Source organism: Canis aureus, chromosome 32 (assembly GCF_053574225.1).
Source record: "Canis aureus isolate CA01 chromosome 32, VMU_Caureus_v.1.0, whole genome shotgun sequence".
NCBI classification, from domain to species: Eukaryota; Metazoa; Chordata; class Mammalia; order Carnivora; family Canidae; genus Canis; species Canis aureus.
Window position 1 is genome coordinate 9,347,930 of NC_135642.1, and position 14,443 is coordinate 9,362,372.

The 14,443-nt window shown below is 51.0% G+C and overlaps 2 protein-coding genes and 3 long non-coding RNA genes across 20 annotated transcripts in view; 2 read left to right on the forward strand and 3 right to left on the reverse strand.

The window, feature by feature from the left end:
- Positions 1-4,460, reverse strand: part of MEIS2 (Meis homeobox 2) — a 205,710-nt gene extending 201,250 nt beyond the window's left edge. For 4 of the 13 annotated variants that reach the window (XM_077880520.1, XM_077880518.1, XM_077880530.1 and 1 more), the window contains exons 1-3: positions 3,327-4,457; positions 1,872-2,104; positions 83-224 (exon numbers count right to left, since the gene is read on the reverse strand). In XM_077880520.1, coding sequence (XP_077736646.1) covers positions 83-224; positions 1,872-2,104; positions 3,327-3,338 — 387 coding nt within the window. In that variant the 5' untranslated portion in view covers positions 3,339-4,457. Of the gene's footprint in view, positions 1-82; positions 225-1,871; positions 2,105-2,762; positions 2,906-3,065; positions 3,133-3,326 lie in introns of those variants that run through there. The other 9 variants (XM_077880524.1, XM_077880523.1, XM_077880519.1 and 6 more) reach the window with 6 other exon arrangements.
- Positions 2,919-14,443, forward strand: part of LOC144302966 (uncharacterized) — a 57,019-nt gene continuing 45,494 nt past the window's right edge. For 3 of the 4 annotated variants that reach the window (XR_013370003.1, XR_013370000.1, XR_013370002.1), the window contains exon 1: positions 2,919-3,301. This is a non-coding gene — a long non-coding RNA (uncharacterized LOC144302966). Of the gene's footprint in view, positions 3,302-4,624; positions 4,741-14,443 lie in introns of those variants that run through there. The other variant, XR_013370001.1, reaches the window with a different exon arrangement.
- LOC144302969 (uncharacterized) lies at positions 4,747-13,511 on the forward strand. Its single transcript, XR_013370007.1, has 2 exons — positions 4,747-6,695; positions 12,714-13,511. It is a non-coding gene; the product is annotated as an uncharacterized LOC144302969 (long non-coding RNA).
- LOC144302967 (uncharacterized) lies at positions 6,713-10,764 on the reverse strand. Its single transcript, XR_013370005.1, has 5 exons — positions 10,417-10,764; positions 9,306-9,580; positions 7,954-8,334; positions 7,748-7,856; positions 6,713-7,023 (listed from the first exon to the last, which is right to left on the reverse strand). It is a non-coding gene; the product is annotated as an uncharacterized LOC144302967 (long non-coding RNA).
- LOC144302962 (uncharacterized) overlaps positions 11,168-14,443 on the reverse strand; it is a 776,799-nt gene continuing 773,523 nt past the window's right edge. The window contains exon 10 of the transcript XR_013369976.1: positions 11,168-12,330. The gene's annotated coding sequence lies outside the window, so the exon portion shown is untranslated. The remainder of the gene's footprint in view (positions 12,331-14,443) is intronic.

The window sequence follows — 14,443 nt, forward strand, 5'->3', positions numbered from 1 at the left end:
CTCCTCTTTCATGTACTGCTCCGAGGAAAGGGGAGGGGGAGTGAGGGTCTGCAGGAGGGTGAGTGGGTCAAGAAGGTTGGACCTGCTTGGCGAAGACCGCGATGTCCTCGTTGAAGGAGTCGGAGGAGCAGACGTCTCCGCCGGCCACTCCGGGTTCCCGGGGAGTGCAGGTCGCCAGCTCGCACTTCTCAAAGACCAGAGCTAACAGAGGAAACAACGGGTGCCTAACGGGCAGCGCCACGCAGAGACACACACACGGAGACGGGGTGCAGAGGGGAAGGAGCAAGAACTGTAATCAACAAGTTTGGAGGGTTCGGATTCCTTCTTTAATAAAACAGGCACGCATCACACTTTACAACCCTTCCTTAGCCAGCCGAGCCTGGGCCAGAAACAGAAAGGAAAAACGGCCTGGCCCTCCCCCTGAGCTCAGGAGCCCCTCAGATCGAGACGGAGAAGCCCCTGGCCACTTCAGCCCGCCAAGTAAGAAAAGCCTCCGTTGGAGGTAATGAAACATCCAAGCAGCTTAGGCGGTCTGGGGCTCGGGCTGATCCAGACCCAATCCCCACACTACGGAGACCGCCGAACCAACCCCCTCATCCCCAGCCCTGACCTCTCAAGAAAGGCACACTTTGTGGAAAAAAAATTTTTTTTTTAAAGAATTGCTTTAACTCTGCAAATTAATGGTTATTTCGAAGGAGGCCGAAGGCTTCACCTATATATACACCCGAAGCGTTATTTCCTACATCTAAATCGGAGAGAGTGCTCTTCCAACCTCTTCACCCTCTTGCCTTATAAACTTGTTTGCTCTACTTCTAGTAAAGCCCTTGTGTGTGTGGGGGGGGGGGGCAAAATAATAGGAATGTGAAACGCGGAGGAGCTTCCTTCCAAAGACCACATTTCTCCAGCAGGCAAAAATAAATACATCGAGTGTTAAAACTTGGAAGTGTGCGTGCGCGTCTGCCCTTTGTGTTCCTCGGGGCGGTTTAGCTACCCTTCGGGATGCTTGCGGCCTCCGGCTTCAGGCTCAGTGGCCGTTTACCGAGCGTCCCCTCCCCTCGCAAACCGCCGCCTTCCCCACCTACTCTATAGCACCAGTGGTCCACTCTGGGACCGTGCACCTCCACGCCTCTCCGAGTTCTCTCAGAATATAAAATACGTAATTTCTAGCCATCTTCCTCACTCCTCCTTAGAGCAGCTCTATGCAAGCACCAAGTCCCTTCCACCCGGGGGCACGTCAAGGTCTACCCCCTTTATTTACAGAGAATTAAGAAGTGGGTGATTAGGACTTCCTGGCCGACAGAAGCAGCTCTGATCCCAGCTCAGGCTGCATTTAGTGACTCCCAGACTCCCGGTAGGAAACAGAGGAGGAAAAAAAAGAAAGAAAGAAAGAAAGAAAGAAAAAAAAAAAAAACCCCAAACCAAACCAAAAACCCAAACAAACAAACAAGCCAAAAACAAAACAAAACAAAACCCCAAAGTTGCTCCTTATCGGTAGGAAACTTTCTCCTTCGTCAAGGCCTCTGTTAGGGGGCCGGGAAGGACCAGTGCTGCGTCCTTTGGCCAGGAATCCCGTCCTTGGGGAGAAGGCCCTGGCAAAATTCTCAGGACTCAAGTCACTCTGGGCGGTGGGGTCCGGAGTGACAGGGTCGTGGGGGCGGAGGAAGCCTCATCTTTCGGGGACTTACACTTAGGCGACGAAGAGCAGGCCCCCGTCTCTGTCCTTTCTGAAGGGAAGGCAAGCGGTTCCCAGCCCCCTCCCCTGCAGAAATAACTCCCCACTCGGTCGACCATCCCCTCAACTCCCACAGAGACGAACACACACTCGCACTCACAAACGGCACGCGGGGTCGGGAGGAGGGGGGTTGGTTTACCCATAGATCGCGTCCTTGTCCCGCTTCAAGGCGTCGTTGACAGCGGATCCCATGCTGGCCGGCATGACATTGGGGTGCGGGGCGTGCGCGCCGTAGTGCTGCGTGGCGTGGAGCGGCGGCCCGTGGTTCAGGTGGTGAACCGGGGGGATCGGCCGCGGCGCGTGAGGGTCTCCGTACATGGAAGCAGGCACCCCTACTCCGTCCATCCCGCCGTAATGGGGCAGCTCATCGTACTGTCGCGCCCGGCCAGGGGAGGGGGCGCGGGAGGTGAGGGAGAGCCGAGCGGGAACAGAAAGAGAAGCCGGGAGAAGGAAGCCGGAGAGAAGTGGGAGAGGAATGGGGAGGGGGTGGGAAGGGAAAGGGGAAGGGAAGAGGGGGCAGGCGGGCAGGAGAGAGGGAGGGAGGGAGGGAGGGAGAAATAAAAACAAAGTCAGAAAGGAGAAAAGTATCGAGCACGAGTTGAACACACAGAAACCAAACCAGCCGAAACAACGAGTTGAAAGTTGCGGGGCGGGGGGGCGGGGGATGTTCTTAAATTTTAAAATGAAAAAGTCTGAACCGAGAGCAGCGTTTAGAGGAGGGAGAGGGGAGCGGCGAGGCCAGGGGCGGAGGGGGCGCCGGGAGGTCCCGCTCGGGCCGGAGGCAGCAGAACCGGAGCGAGCCAACCGAGGGAGAAGTGGAGTTAGCGGAGGAGGAAGCCCCGGATCCCACCCCCAACCCCCCTTCGCCTCCTCCCGAGGATCCAATAAATCAAAAGGCGAAATGAAACAAAATAAAGAGGAGAAAAACGCTAATAATCAGGCGGAGAACGCCGAGGACGAGGGAAGGCTGGGGCCAGTGCCTCCCCGGGGGCAGGGAGCGGAGGGGAGGGGGGAATAACGTGAAAGTTACCAGAAACATTATTTAGCAGCGGATTCCCTGCGTCCTTGTCAATTTCAGAGACAAAACAAGCAGCCCAGGCTAGTCTAGGCGGCGGCGCAGCGGCTGCGGCAGCGCGGCCCCAGCGGCGGCCCCGGCGGCGGCGGCGGCTCCTACGCAGCCCGTGCCCGCCCCGAGCCGCGGGAGCAGCGGCGGCAGCGGCGCAGCAGCGGCAGCGGCGGCAGCAGGAGAACCGGGGGAATCGCGCTGCTGGGGTAAAAGCTGGAGCGAGGCGAAAGCGTGTAACAATTGCACACGCACACACACACCACTCACACGCACTCGCCGCCCGCCCGCTCGCACAGCGCTGGAACACGCGCGCCCAGACACGCACACACGCACGCACACACACACTCGCACACACGCAGAGGCACGGGGGGGAAAAGCCGATGAATAATTTTGCTGCTATTTTCTTAAATACTGGCCGCCATCATCAAGCAGCGAGCAGCAGCAGCGTTGAAGGGAGAGGAGGCATCGGGACAGGCCCCTCTTAGGAGAGGATTTATATCTAGGTAAGTGTTGGAGATTTAAACCTACCCTTTGCGCCATCAGTCTGCGCTCCAATAAACTCCTGGATGTGTCGTATATTTAATATCCCAGTCCGGATAAGAAAGTGATCTAGGCTGAAGATTCCTTTTTTTTTTTTTTCCAAACCAAAAAGACTTCTCCCAATTCTCCAATATGTTATTTTTTAGGGGGAGAAAAAAAGCCCAGGCAAGACAACGAAGAGTTTTTTTTTTTTTCTGTGATATTTCTTCTTTTTCTCTTTTTTCCTCTTCTTCCTCCTCCTCCTGATCTTCCTCCTCCTCCTCCTCCACCTCCTCCTCCTCCCCCCTCCCCTCCTCCTCCTTTTCGGTCCTCCTTTCCCCCTCTTTCTCTTCTCTTCCCCTCAGTTGAAAAAAAAAAAAAAAAAGAAAGAAAAGAAAAAGAAGAAAAAGAAGAAAAAAAAATTGTCAAGCCCCCGAACTGAAGGTTACGAGCGGCCCGTCAGCAGCCCACATGTAACCGAACTGTCGTGTTTCATGGCTTTTTGCCACTCCAGCTGTCAATCAAAGCCCGGAATGTCAAGGTAGTGAATGAATGATGGTTGATGATGATGAAGAGGAGGAATCTTTCAGACCCGTTTTTTTTCTTCCAGTAAAACTCCGCGAGGGGTTTCTGCTTCTTGAATTTTTTCCTCCCCCCTCCCCCCCTCCTTTAGCTCGGCCCCCGCGGTATCTCTAATGTGATCCTCTCTCTTTAAAGTATCGTTCAAAGAAAGCAGAGGGGAAAAATCGAGAAAAAAAACGAATAGTTTGCAAAAACTGGACTTCCTCCCCCCCTTTCCTGGTAGGTATTTTGTCTCTCCCTCTCTCTCTTTCTCGCTCGCTCGCTCTCACTCGCGCTCGCTCTCTCGCGCTCGCTCTCTCGCGCTCTCTTTCTCTCTGGGAGATGAGTGAGTGTCAGTAGGTGTTGGCAGGTTGGCTGCTGCCTGGCTTATAGAAGAGCCTCAGTTTGGCGGCGCGGGTCGGCGGCGGGAGAACGAAATGACGGAACCCGGAAGTCGTGGTGGCCATAGCCCGTCGTGCGGCGGAGACACATCCCGGGAGTGGGGAGCGGGAGCGGGAGCGGGAGCGAGGAGGAGCGCGCCGCGCCGAGCCTCTGATGTGCAGCGAGTGCGATCGGACGGCCCCGGCCGGGGGGCGGGGGGAGGGGAGGCAGGAGCCCGGCGGACCCGAGCAAATCAGCGAGCCTGCTCCTCCGCGGGGACGGCCGGGGGGGGGGGGGGGGGGCGGGGGAGCCGGAGGGAGAGGAGCGCGCGCGCGCGTGTGTGTGTGTGTGTGTGTGTGTGTGCGCGCGCGTGAACGGGAGCGCGCGCATGCGGGCGTGCGCGCGCGAGCCAGGAAAGAGGGAGAGAATGAAGAGGCCAGGGAGAGCGCAGAGAGGAAAACTGCAGAAAACCACAGGGAAAGTACGGTACCGCCTCAGATCTTATATATATATATATATATAATTTTTTTTTCAAACTTCCTTCTAGTTCATTTTCCCATCACACCGGGCTCAAGCCTAATGGGGTCGCGTCGGGGACGTTTGGCATGGCGCTCTTGCTTTTGTTCCTTTTAATTTCGCGGGCCCCCACTCCTCTGCCAGGCGATTCCGGCGTCCCTGAAGGCTTTCTGCTCACATCCAGGGGCAGCAGGCTCTGCACACCGTCTCACTCCGGAGCTAGAGGGTTTTTGGTTTTGGTGGTTTCTTTCTTTCTTTTTCTTTTCTTTTCTTTTTTTTTTTTTTTTTTAGTGGTACTTTCTTCCCTGTGCACGTCCAGCACCCTTGTTGTCAACATTTATTTTTTTCCAGGACGAGAAGAGCTAAGCTTAAATCAGAGAGCGCTCTCTCCCAGCGGTGTGGACGAGGGCCACCCTGGAGACTCTCTGGGGGCCGCGGTGGAATTGGGAGGGAGGAAGTGGGGAGGAGTCGTGTGGATGTTTGATGTTGTCTGCAGTCGCCAGGAGGAGTGTGTGTGTGTGTGTGTGTGTGTGTGTGTGTGTGCGCGCGCGCCACTACTGTGCGCCTCCGAAGTAGAGCTCCCTTAGAGCTTAGAAGCACGGGAGAGGGAGGGAGGGAGAGGGATAAGACGCCTTGCAAGGAGGAGAACTGACCCGTACTCCCTGCCCAGCTTTGCTGTCGCCCGGGGTGCAGGGGCCGGAGCGCCGTAACTGCAGCTAATGGTTGTGTTAATGGTCCTGGGCGATTCAGCCGCTTGGGGAAGACTCCGAAGGAACTTTTCCAAAAAGGGAAAGGAGGAGAGTGAGGGAGGAGGAAGGTAAATATCCCACAGGGGTTGCGAAGAAAGTAGTTCTGGCCGGCGTCTCCCCCAATCCCTGGCTGGAGCTGCACCCAGCCTCACCTCGACGCCGAGGGTTTCCCGGTGGCCTTGCGTCAATCACTCGGAGCCTCGAGCTGGGGGCGGAGTCACGGTCCCCGGGCGCGCGCGGCGCAGCTGCCCCCGCCGCCCCCCGGCTCCAGCCCGCCCCGCGGTCCGGCGCGGCGAGCTCCCGGCGCACCCTCTGCCCAGCTCCCGGCTCTGGCCCGGCGCACGGGCCCTGGCCCAGAGGATCGAAAACAGACTGTTCCTCAACAGCAGATTCCCTCTCCAACTTTGAATTCATTCTGCAGAGTAGAAAGTAGGGTATTCTCCGCGCGCTACTTTGACCCGACTTCCCGGGGGAAAGGAAGCACAGGGAAAATAAAGTTGTGTGTGTGTGTGTGTGTGTGTGTGTGAGAGAGAGAGAGAGAGAGAGAGACGCCCAGATGAGCTTGGGGAGGGGGTGCGTGGCTTTCCATCTTCTCTGCCTCACGGTAAGCGTTCAGGCAACACTCAACTGAGCTTAGACATCAGCCTGCTGAGACTCCAAGCTAAGTCGGAAAAATTTGGCCCCGTTTTAATAGGGCTGGGGAATGAGCTCCGGAGGTCAATAAAGCCCTCCAAAAATAATGAATGATTGAGCACCTGTGATGATGATAGTGATTACCAGAGCAATTAAACAGTTTGATTAAATGAGCCATCATAACAATGATGTCTGCGGGAAGTCGGCCCTCACATATAAAGATAGTGCGGAGAGGCTGGCGGAGGCGAGGCTAGTGCGACGCCGGGGAGCGGGGCTGCGGACCGCGAGGTGTTGGCCCCGTTGACCAGAATATAGGGACCGCCGGTCGCCTGGAGCTTCGGAGACGAGTGTCTAGACGAGATTTCCAGCACTTTTACGCTGGGCTTCAAGCCTGTATGAGCCAACGGGTATGAAACCTGCAGGTTGTGGGCAGGGTCCATACATACCCCTCCTCAATATTTTTTTCCCTAGAAGGACTCCAAGATTAAAAGCATCCTCCTTATTTGTTGCTGAGTTGTTCGTCGACATGTAAGAAAAGGTGAGTAGTAAAGGAAAGAGGACACGAAAAAAGTTGTCTTGCAGAATTTTATTTCAAGCGGCAGTTACGTGAATTCAGTTTAGCTGGGGTTTCGGGAAGGATGAGAGAAAAATAACAATCTGGTCTCGCCTGCGGAGCGTTGTCTGCTAGAGATCTTGAAATTGCTGGAGCCGAGTTCCCCGTGCAGCGCCACTAGCTGAGAAGTTTATAGTGATTTTTAGTTTTTATTCTTCCAGTTGTTCGTATTTTCAATATTGTGTATGTATTGTCGTCAATAGGGTTATTGTTGTTTTAAATAGCCTGTATAGTGAGTGCCAATTACTTCTCCCTTAAAAAAAAGAAACTCAGTTTCCTTAATAAATGCTGCTTTTGTAAAGATCAACTTCGAAGCAAACATCTACGTTGCAGAGTTTAAACATTCAACGTTGCTACCTTCTGCTGCTTCTACCACCGTTTTTTTTTTCTCCCTAGTGATACTGTGAAGTGAGTTAGCATCCCCCACAGCCTTTATCTAGAAAAACTTCACTAGCATCTAAAAGAAATGCAAACATTTCTTACGTGGCAGTGCATCCGAGTAAAAACAGTGCAGAGCGATTGATGATTTTTGTATTGTTTTCAAACAGTTGTTAAACTCATAATGGGTTGATAATTCCTTAATAATCTTGGGTTTTACAAAAGAAAAAAAGCTTAAACTCGGTTTTCATGTGTTTTAATCATTCGGTCGATGCAGAAGTCAGTTTAACCTGAACTCCTTTCTTCCTTACTTTCTAATATTCTGTAACTTCTTTTGCATTGTACTGGCTACATTAAAGCAGACTACAGGGATGGTCTGGTTGATGTAGGAGGGAGAGAGAAATAGGACATTTTAAGATAGAGTCAAAGGGGAAAAAAAACACCCCGCAATCATTTTTAACTCCAAAGACCTCAGGTAAGAAAGTGTGAGAGTGTTAAAAATGAAGCCCTAATGGAGGAAAATCTGCATCATTTAAAAATTCACCAGTTGCTCAAGGGGAGAACCCCAAATTTCATGCGACTAAAGAGATTTCACTTACCTAGTTGCATGTCATTTGTGAAACTATAAGTGTAAAATAGCATCGCAGTGCAGTAGATTACACACAAGATCAAGTTGGAGGTGATTCAGGGTGTCGGGTCTTGGCCAATCTGATGAATTAAAAAGCTATTACTTTTAATCACCAACTTGCTGATGTTTTATTAACAAAGCTGAACAACATTTAAGAACTTCCTGATCTTCCCCTACCTCGTCCAATTGTGCCAGTCCAACAGTAGCGATTCCAAAGCAGGGAGGTGCACACACTTTCTGATTTCTAGCCTGATTACTGATGCTCCAGTCTCAGCCTCTGCACCCCCAATCCAGGCTGCGAGGCTCCTCTGTTCTTCCACATTTGGGGTGAAGGAAAAGTAGGTGGGGCAGGCCCAGGAGACTGGCACGAGATGGGGGTCGCAGGAGGCGGCACACACCTCCGTCAACAGTCAGCTCCTTTTGCCCAGGCTGGAAATGGTTTTAACAGGCGGTAAAATTTCATCTTGCGGTGTCAAATTGGGGTCATTTTGGGGTTAGAGTTCTCAGTGTCCGAGAGGAGCTGTCCAGCTGCGTGGGGACTCATTAACTGCAAAAGATCTGTTTCAGTAAAAACAATTCAAAGACAATCAGAAGGCTAAAGACCCTCTACAAATCGCATTTTACAAGTGCCCCAGAACAAATATGGATGCTGAAACCTATTTCTTCAGAATCCCAAATCTGCTACTTAGCTCTGGAGTGGGGGTGGGGCACTGCATAAAAAAGAGGTGAAAGGGAGGGGACCTGATGGGGTGGGGGTGAATAGGAGGGGGGATGGGGCCTCTCAAATTTAAGAGTCTAGTCTGTTTTTAATCACTTCTTATTGAAGCATCCCTAAGACTTCTGAGAACTGCTTCTTTTCTATTTTTCCTTTTCTTTTTTGTTTCAACACGGAATGCTATTAGAGGTAACATTTAAAATTTAAAAAGAATAAATGAATCCCACTACCGTTACTCAATTTAAAGGGCATTGGCTTTAGAGGGCGTACTTAATTTGAAATGAGCATTTATGAACCTAGACTCTGTTTTAGGTGAATTTGCCCACCTTCTTTAAGAAGCCTGTGTGCCTATTTCATCTCCCACCCCCCCCCCCCGAAAGTTATAGGTCCTCAGCACAGATAACTTCAAATTCCTCAGAACTGTGAAGTGTTAATCTGTGTATTAAAATTGCCGGGTTTAAATCCTTTTTGTCTTCTTACAATAGTTAGAATAATTGACGGCTTGCTAGAGGAGCAAATAAATCCAACCTTAATCTTATTTGTAACTTTAGTTAATGTTTTGAACTGGAGTATTTTGGGTTAAGCAGATTTTTTTTTTTTCTCTGTAAGGTTAATTTTTATTTGTGGAGGTTCTGTTTGCTGATTTCAAAGAAAGATATTGTTACTTTGATTCAAAAAAAATGTTTCAGGTAGAAGGAAAGTGCAATTTTAAATGAGGAGCTGGATGTGTGAGATACTAGAGTTTTTAGAATAAAACAAAATCAGTACTTTGAAGTATTATTTGAAATAACTTTTTCTTTCTTGCACTACTGACCTGAGCAAGTAAAGAGGATCAAAATGTTTTATCCTTCCTCACTCTTCTCTGGACTCCACCTCTGTCACTAGGTCTTCTCTTTCCATCTGTTTCACTGTTCTTTGAGTTGTGAATGCAACAGTGAATTTTTGTAGTCTAGGTCTTTTCTCCAAGCTTCCCAGAGTATTTATAAATTGTTATTCAAGGAGTTTGATTGCAGCCCTGCAGAAACAGCCTTGAGCCCGGCATCACTGGGACAAAGGCAGAGGGACTCTCTTCTGCTCCAGACCTGCTGGCTGACAGTTGGAATTTTTGATATATATTTTATTTGGCGGTTCCAATAATGTGTTTGCTTCTCCCTCCCCAGCCCCTTGCAGCCATCTATTACTTTAAAAATATCTCTTCTCTATAAACCTCAGCTCATCCTTGTGAACTGTTCTTGACCTTCCCAGCCCCGTACCAGCAGCTCTGAGAGTTGAACTAGGAAGAATTACACTTCCTTTCTTACCTGTTCACTTTGCTCACTCTCTTTCTAGTTGGGATCAAGAGATAGGAGGGGACCTTGTTTGTTTGTTTGTTTGTTTGTTTGTTGATTGGTCCTTTCCTCACTTAGGTTTTCTCTCCTGTATCCCCCCCCCCACCCGCCCCATTAATAAAGTACCCAGCAGTTTATTCTCTTAACTAAGATGCGGTGGGATCATCGTACTTTCTTTCCTTTTACTCTCTCTTATGTCTTATTTCTCCCAATTTTAGCTGCTTCACCATCTCGCAGAAGGAAAAGTATTTCAATAAATAGCCCTCTAGCGCTATCTGGCGGGGCTCCAAACACGACGTGCGCTTGCTCTCGCAGATCTCTGGCTCCTTCCCGCGCTCCCTTCCTTCCTCCCGTCCTTCCCCTCTCCTTTTCTTTCTCTGGGTTCTTCAGTCTGCTATCCCGATCCCATCCCTCTTCCTTCCTCCTGCGGCTCCTCTTCCACCTCCCATCGCCACTTCCAGCGCAGATGGCTTTGGAAGCGACCGGGCCAGGGGCTGATACCCTCGGAGCGAGGTGATGCTCTGGCGAAGGAGCCCTCCTGAGGCTCCCACCTTCACCCAACTTGGGTCACTCGCCACCTGTGTCTTTGTTCGGCACCTTAATGTTGTTCGACACGTTGCTCCAGTCCCGGCGTCTCAGCTGGCGGTGGTTTGGAGGGGATTAAAACTGCATTTGTGAAGTTTGAAGGAAGGAAATCAGACACTGGAATCCCGACTAGTGGAGACCGGCGAAGTTTCGGGTCAGGAGGCCGAGGCTCAGTGCGAGTTTAAGGAAGGGTCGGAGCTCCGCAGAGGTGGGAGCCGCAGCTGGCGCCTGGCCTTTGGGGGGCAGCTGGGCGCGTGCTCTCCACCCACGCGCTCCCACGCGCTCCCCGCCTGCGGGGGCTGCCCCACCACGCGCAGCGAGCCTTCTTCGGATCCCGGGCCTGTCGAGGATTTCTTTTTCAAACCCAGCTAGCTCTATCCTCCCCCCGCCCCCGCCACCCACCAAATCTGGAGAGGAGCGGGAAAGAAAAGTGGGAGTGAGAGAATGCACTGGAGAGCGCACCGGGCAGAGAGGGGAAGGCCAGCGCTTGGGAACTGCGGCCGGCAGGCTTGAGGATGCAGGACTCTCCGACGTCCCCCTGCCCTCCCCGAAGAGCTCAGTCTTCTCTCAGATTGTGGCTTTTTTGTTGTTTGCTTTGAAACGGTGGCCTGTAAACCCTCAGCGGGGGTGTGGAGAACGGTTCCCGGCAGTAGGGGAGGAAGGAAAGATTCAACTCCAACTGGGTGCTTTAGATACTCTCTTAGAATTCTTATCTCCCCCCCCTCCCCCCGCAGACACACACACCACACTCTGAGCCCTAGGGAAATCTCCAGTTCTCCCTTTGAGCTATTCTCTTCCATCTACTCCTTGAAACAGAGGATAGACTATGAAGCCTGGGGGAGATTTAGAGTCACTCAACTTTCTAATGGCATTTTCTGAAATTTAGTTTTGACCTGGCAAAGTAGAAGTGAGAACAATATTCCAATACAGACCTGGTGGCCACTTGAAATGAGGGGACCTCATCCTGCAGTGTCTGTGATCACCGAAGACCCCTTCCTAAATCTGAAATTCTGCCCCCCCTCCCCTTAATCTCAAACCTGGAACAGAAAGGAGGGGGATGAAACAATCATAGGTCTTGTTGCTCAAGGATTGCCTCCCCCCAAGCTCCCCAACACCAAAGGAAGAAAGCACAGTATGGGTGTAATTAATTGAGGACTGTTATTAGGTCATCATTAGCCAAGGTGCTAATAATTGCAGCCCATTTTTACTCAAAATTGACCAGCCCCAGAGTGATAGATTGATTTGGAGTATAAAAATGATGTATCAAAACATCAATGTCGATTATTTGAAATATTGTAGTCGAATTTTTTTATTGCTTCATCGGTTAAATGTCTGAAAGTGCAGTGTTCAAACATATATTTATGTTGTCAATACTGTCAGAACTGTCAGCTTTACTATACTGGATTTGTACTACATTTCAAATTTACTCATTTACATAAAATGCCCACCCTAGGATTCCCCAACCCCCACCCCATCTCTCTCTTTCCTCCCATCTCTGGAAAATCTGTGTCAGTTTCTTCAAAGGACTCAGCAATCTTTGCCTAAGCTAAAGTGTGCACTGCCTCTTTTACTCAATTTTCCACATCGGATTACATGTCTTTTTCACCATTTCTAACTTTCAAAGGGAGCCTTCTTCCTTTCTTCTCAACTGTGCCTACTCTGGCCTTTTCTCCGAAATAGTATGGTAGTATTTGGAAAGCTTCGGGTTTAAATATCCACATCTCAGCTCCAGATAAACCAGTTAGGTCGAAAAATGGAAAAACCGGACTTCAATGTATCTCCTTAGTGCACTTGTGTAAACCGGGCTGTTGCTTTGCGGGCAGGCGTTCTCCCACGTGTCAGAGTCCATCATCAAATTACCTGGAAGACTGAAATCTTCCAGGGAAAATGAATTTGAAAACATAAATACGTTTTCTTTCTTAGAAGCTGTGATAGGAGAAAAAGAAATAATACATATAAATGATCGGCACGTTTTACCTTTAAAAGCTTTTGAACTCAATCAAAAGACACAAGTTGGAAGGAGAATTGACAGTTTTAATTCTACCCATTTTCACCTGGCATGTCAGATCAGAGGCAATCATTTATTTTATGGGGTGGTGGTGGTGGTGGTGGTGGTGGTGGTGGTGGTGGTGGTGGATGATGGGAAAGCCAGATAGAACGTTGGAGTCCACTGAAGTCTCTAACCTAAAAATCACAGAGAAATTAAGACACCCATTGAAAGGCAAACGTCCCATCGCTCCACACTCACTCTAAACTAACTGAAATTTATAAATTCACATTTTGCCTAATTTTGTGCTTTTATTTTCTAGGATTCCCTCCAAGTCTGATAGGAAAGACAGGGCCACTTCTGGATGAGCTGTAAGGATGCATTTTCATTTCCATCACATTGAAGCACTTTTTATAAACCTTGTGTTATATTTAAATAAATATACAGGGACATCAAGAGAAGCCACTCCTACAAAGATAGCTTGGCTTTGTGCCGTCAATCTCAGCCTTAGGGGGGAAAAATCCAGAATCCACCTGAGAAGCTTTTCCATACCCATCTTTTCCTCAAAACAAACAGATAAGAAGCGAAAGAAAGTTTGCTGTGTGCATCTGTGTCTTCATGTGCACGTTTATAAACATGCCCCAGTCCGTGTCTGCGTGTTACCCCCCTCCTGCCACGCACTCGGAGGCAGAGGCTTCGAGGGATCGCCCCCGGAGAGCTGTGTTTACTTAGGCTTTTTTAATCTCTCCGCCATGTATGACAAGTGTTACTTCCAGAAATTCATCAACCTTCTACAGATACTTCCAGTCTTGCTGTAATGGTTTGCAGAGGAGAGCTGCCACCGCTCTCCCACGTCCCAAGGTGTGGCAGGGACTCCGGGCGAGCGGGGGGCGGCGGGAGGGCTGAATTGCCGTGGGGGAGGGAGGGGCGCGGGCGCCGACGCAGCGGGGAGGGAGGGGGCTCACCTGGCCGGTACCTGCCCACAGCTCCCAATCTCCGGGGCGAAAATTCGGAAAAGGTACTGCCGCCTTTTGTTGCTTTTCTTTTTCTAAATGCCTTTGGGGGAAGCGATACCCTTGTGTAACAATTAGCTCAGACAATAAAAATAATTGGAAAATCAGTTGGAATTTCTGAGTTTTTAATGACGTTTAATTTTGTGCTAAGCCGTAAAATTACGGATGCCCCTCAATTAAACACTCTCTTCTTGTAAAGCGTGTAACAATGATTCCTTAATCAGTCTGAATGTGAGTCACAGATGATGCTTTTCCGCATCAAAGGGACGTCCTTCGACGTTACCTTTTAGTCCTAAGTAAGAGGATTAATTCCTATCATTAGAGGGACCAACACGTGCATAAGTACGTGTCTCTCTCTCTCGACACGCACACGCACACGCACTCGCACACGCACACTTTCGCTCTGTGAGACGCGGGCGGGCGGGCGGGTCAGGGTTTTGACGGCGGGTCCCGGCCCGACAGCCCTCCCGGCCGGCGGCGGGCGGCGCAGCTCGCACCTCGCACCTCGCACCTCGGGGCCGCACGCACACGCCTAGCAGAAGCGCCCGCGGGTCCCGCGGCAGGTGCAGAGCCCGCGGCCTCCCAGGCCCGCGCCGCCGCCCACACGACCCTCGCGACGCAGTCGCCCGCTCCCCACCCCGGGCCCGGCGGCGGGAGTCGGCGTCCTGCGGGTCCGCGCCCCCGCAAGGCCCGGGGTCCTGCCCTGACCGCGCGCCAGGTTGATCCTCGGGGCCGCACATAAAAATTGCGCTTGACCTTTTAAAACTCCGGTGTGAATATCTCATTTACCTAATGACTTTATGTCACCTAAGAAGAAGGTCAATTTCCTCTTAACCTTTCCCCCGCTGCTGCAGTAAGCATTCTTCCCTAATCAATGGTGGCTGGAATAATCAATCCCCATTTTATGATCGCTGACAAACTCCATCTCGGGGCAGGGTGCTTGCGCTCGGGCCGGGACGGAGGCCTCTCCGGGTCCGCCCAGCTCCGCCCGGCGCCTCGAGGGAAGCTGCTCTGCCTTCGGGGGAGTCCGGAGCCCTCG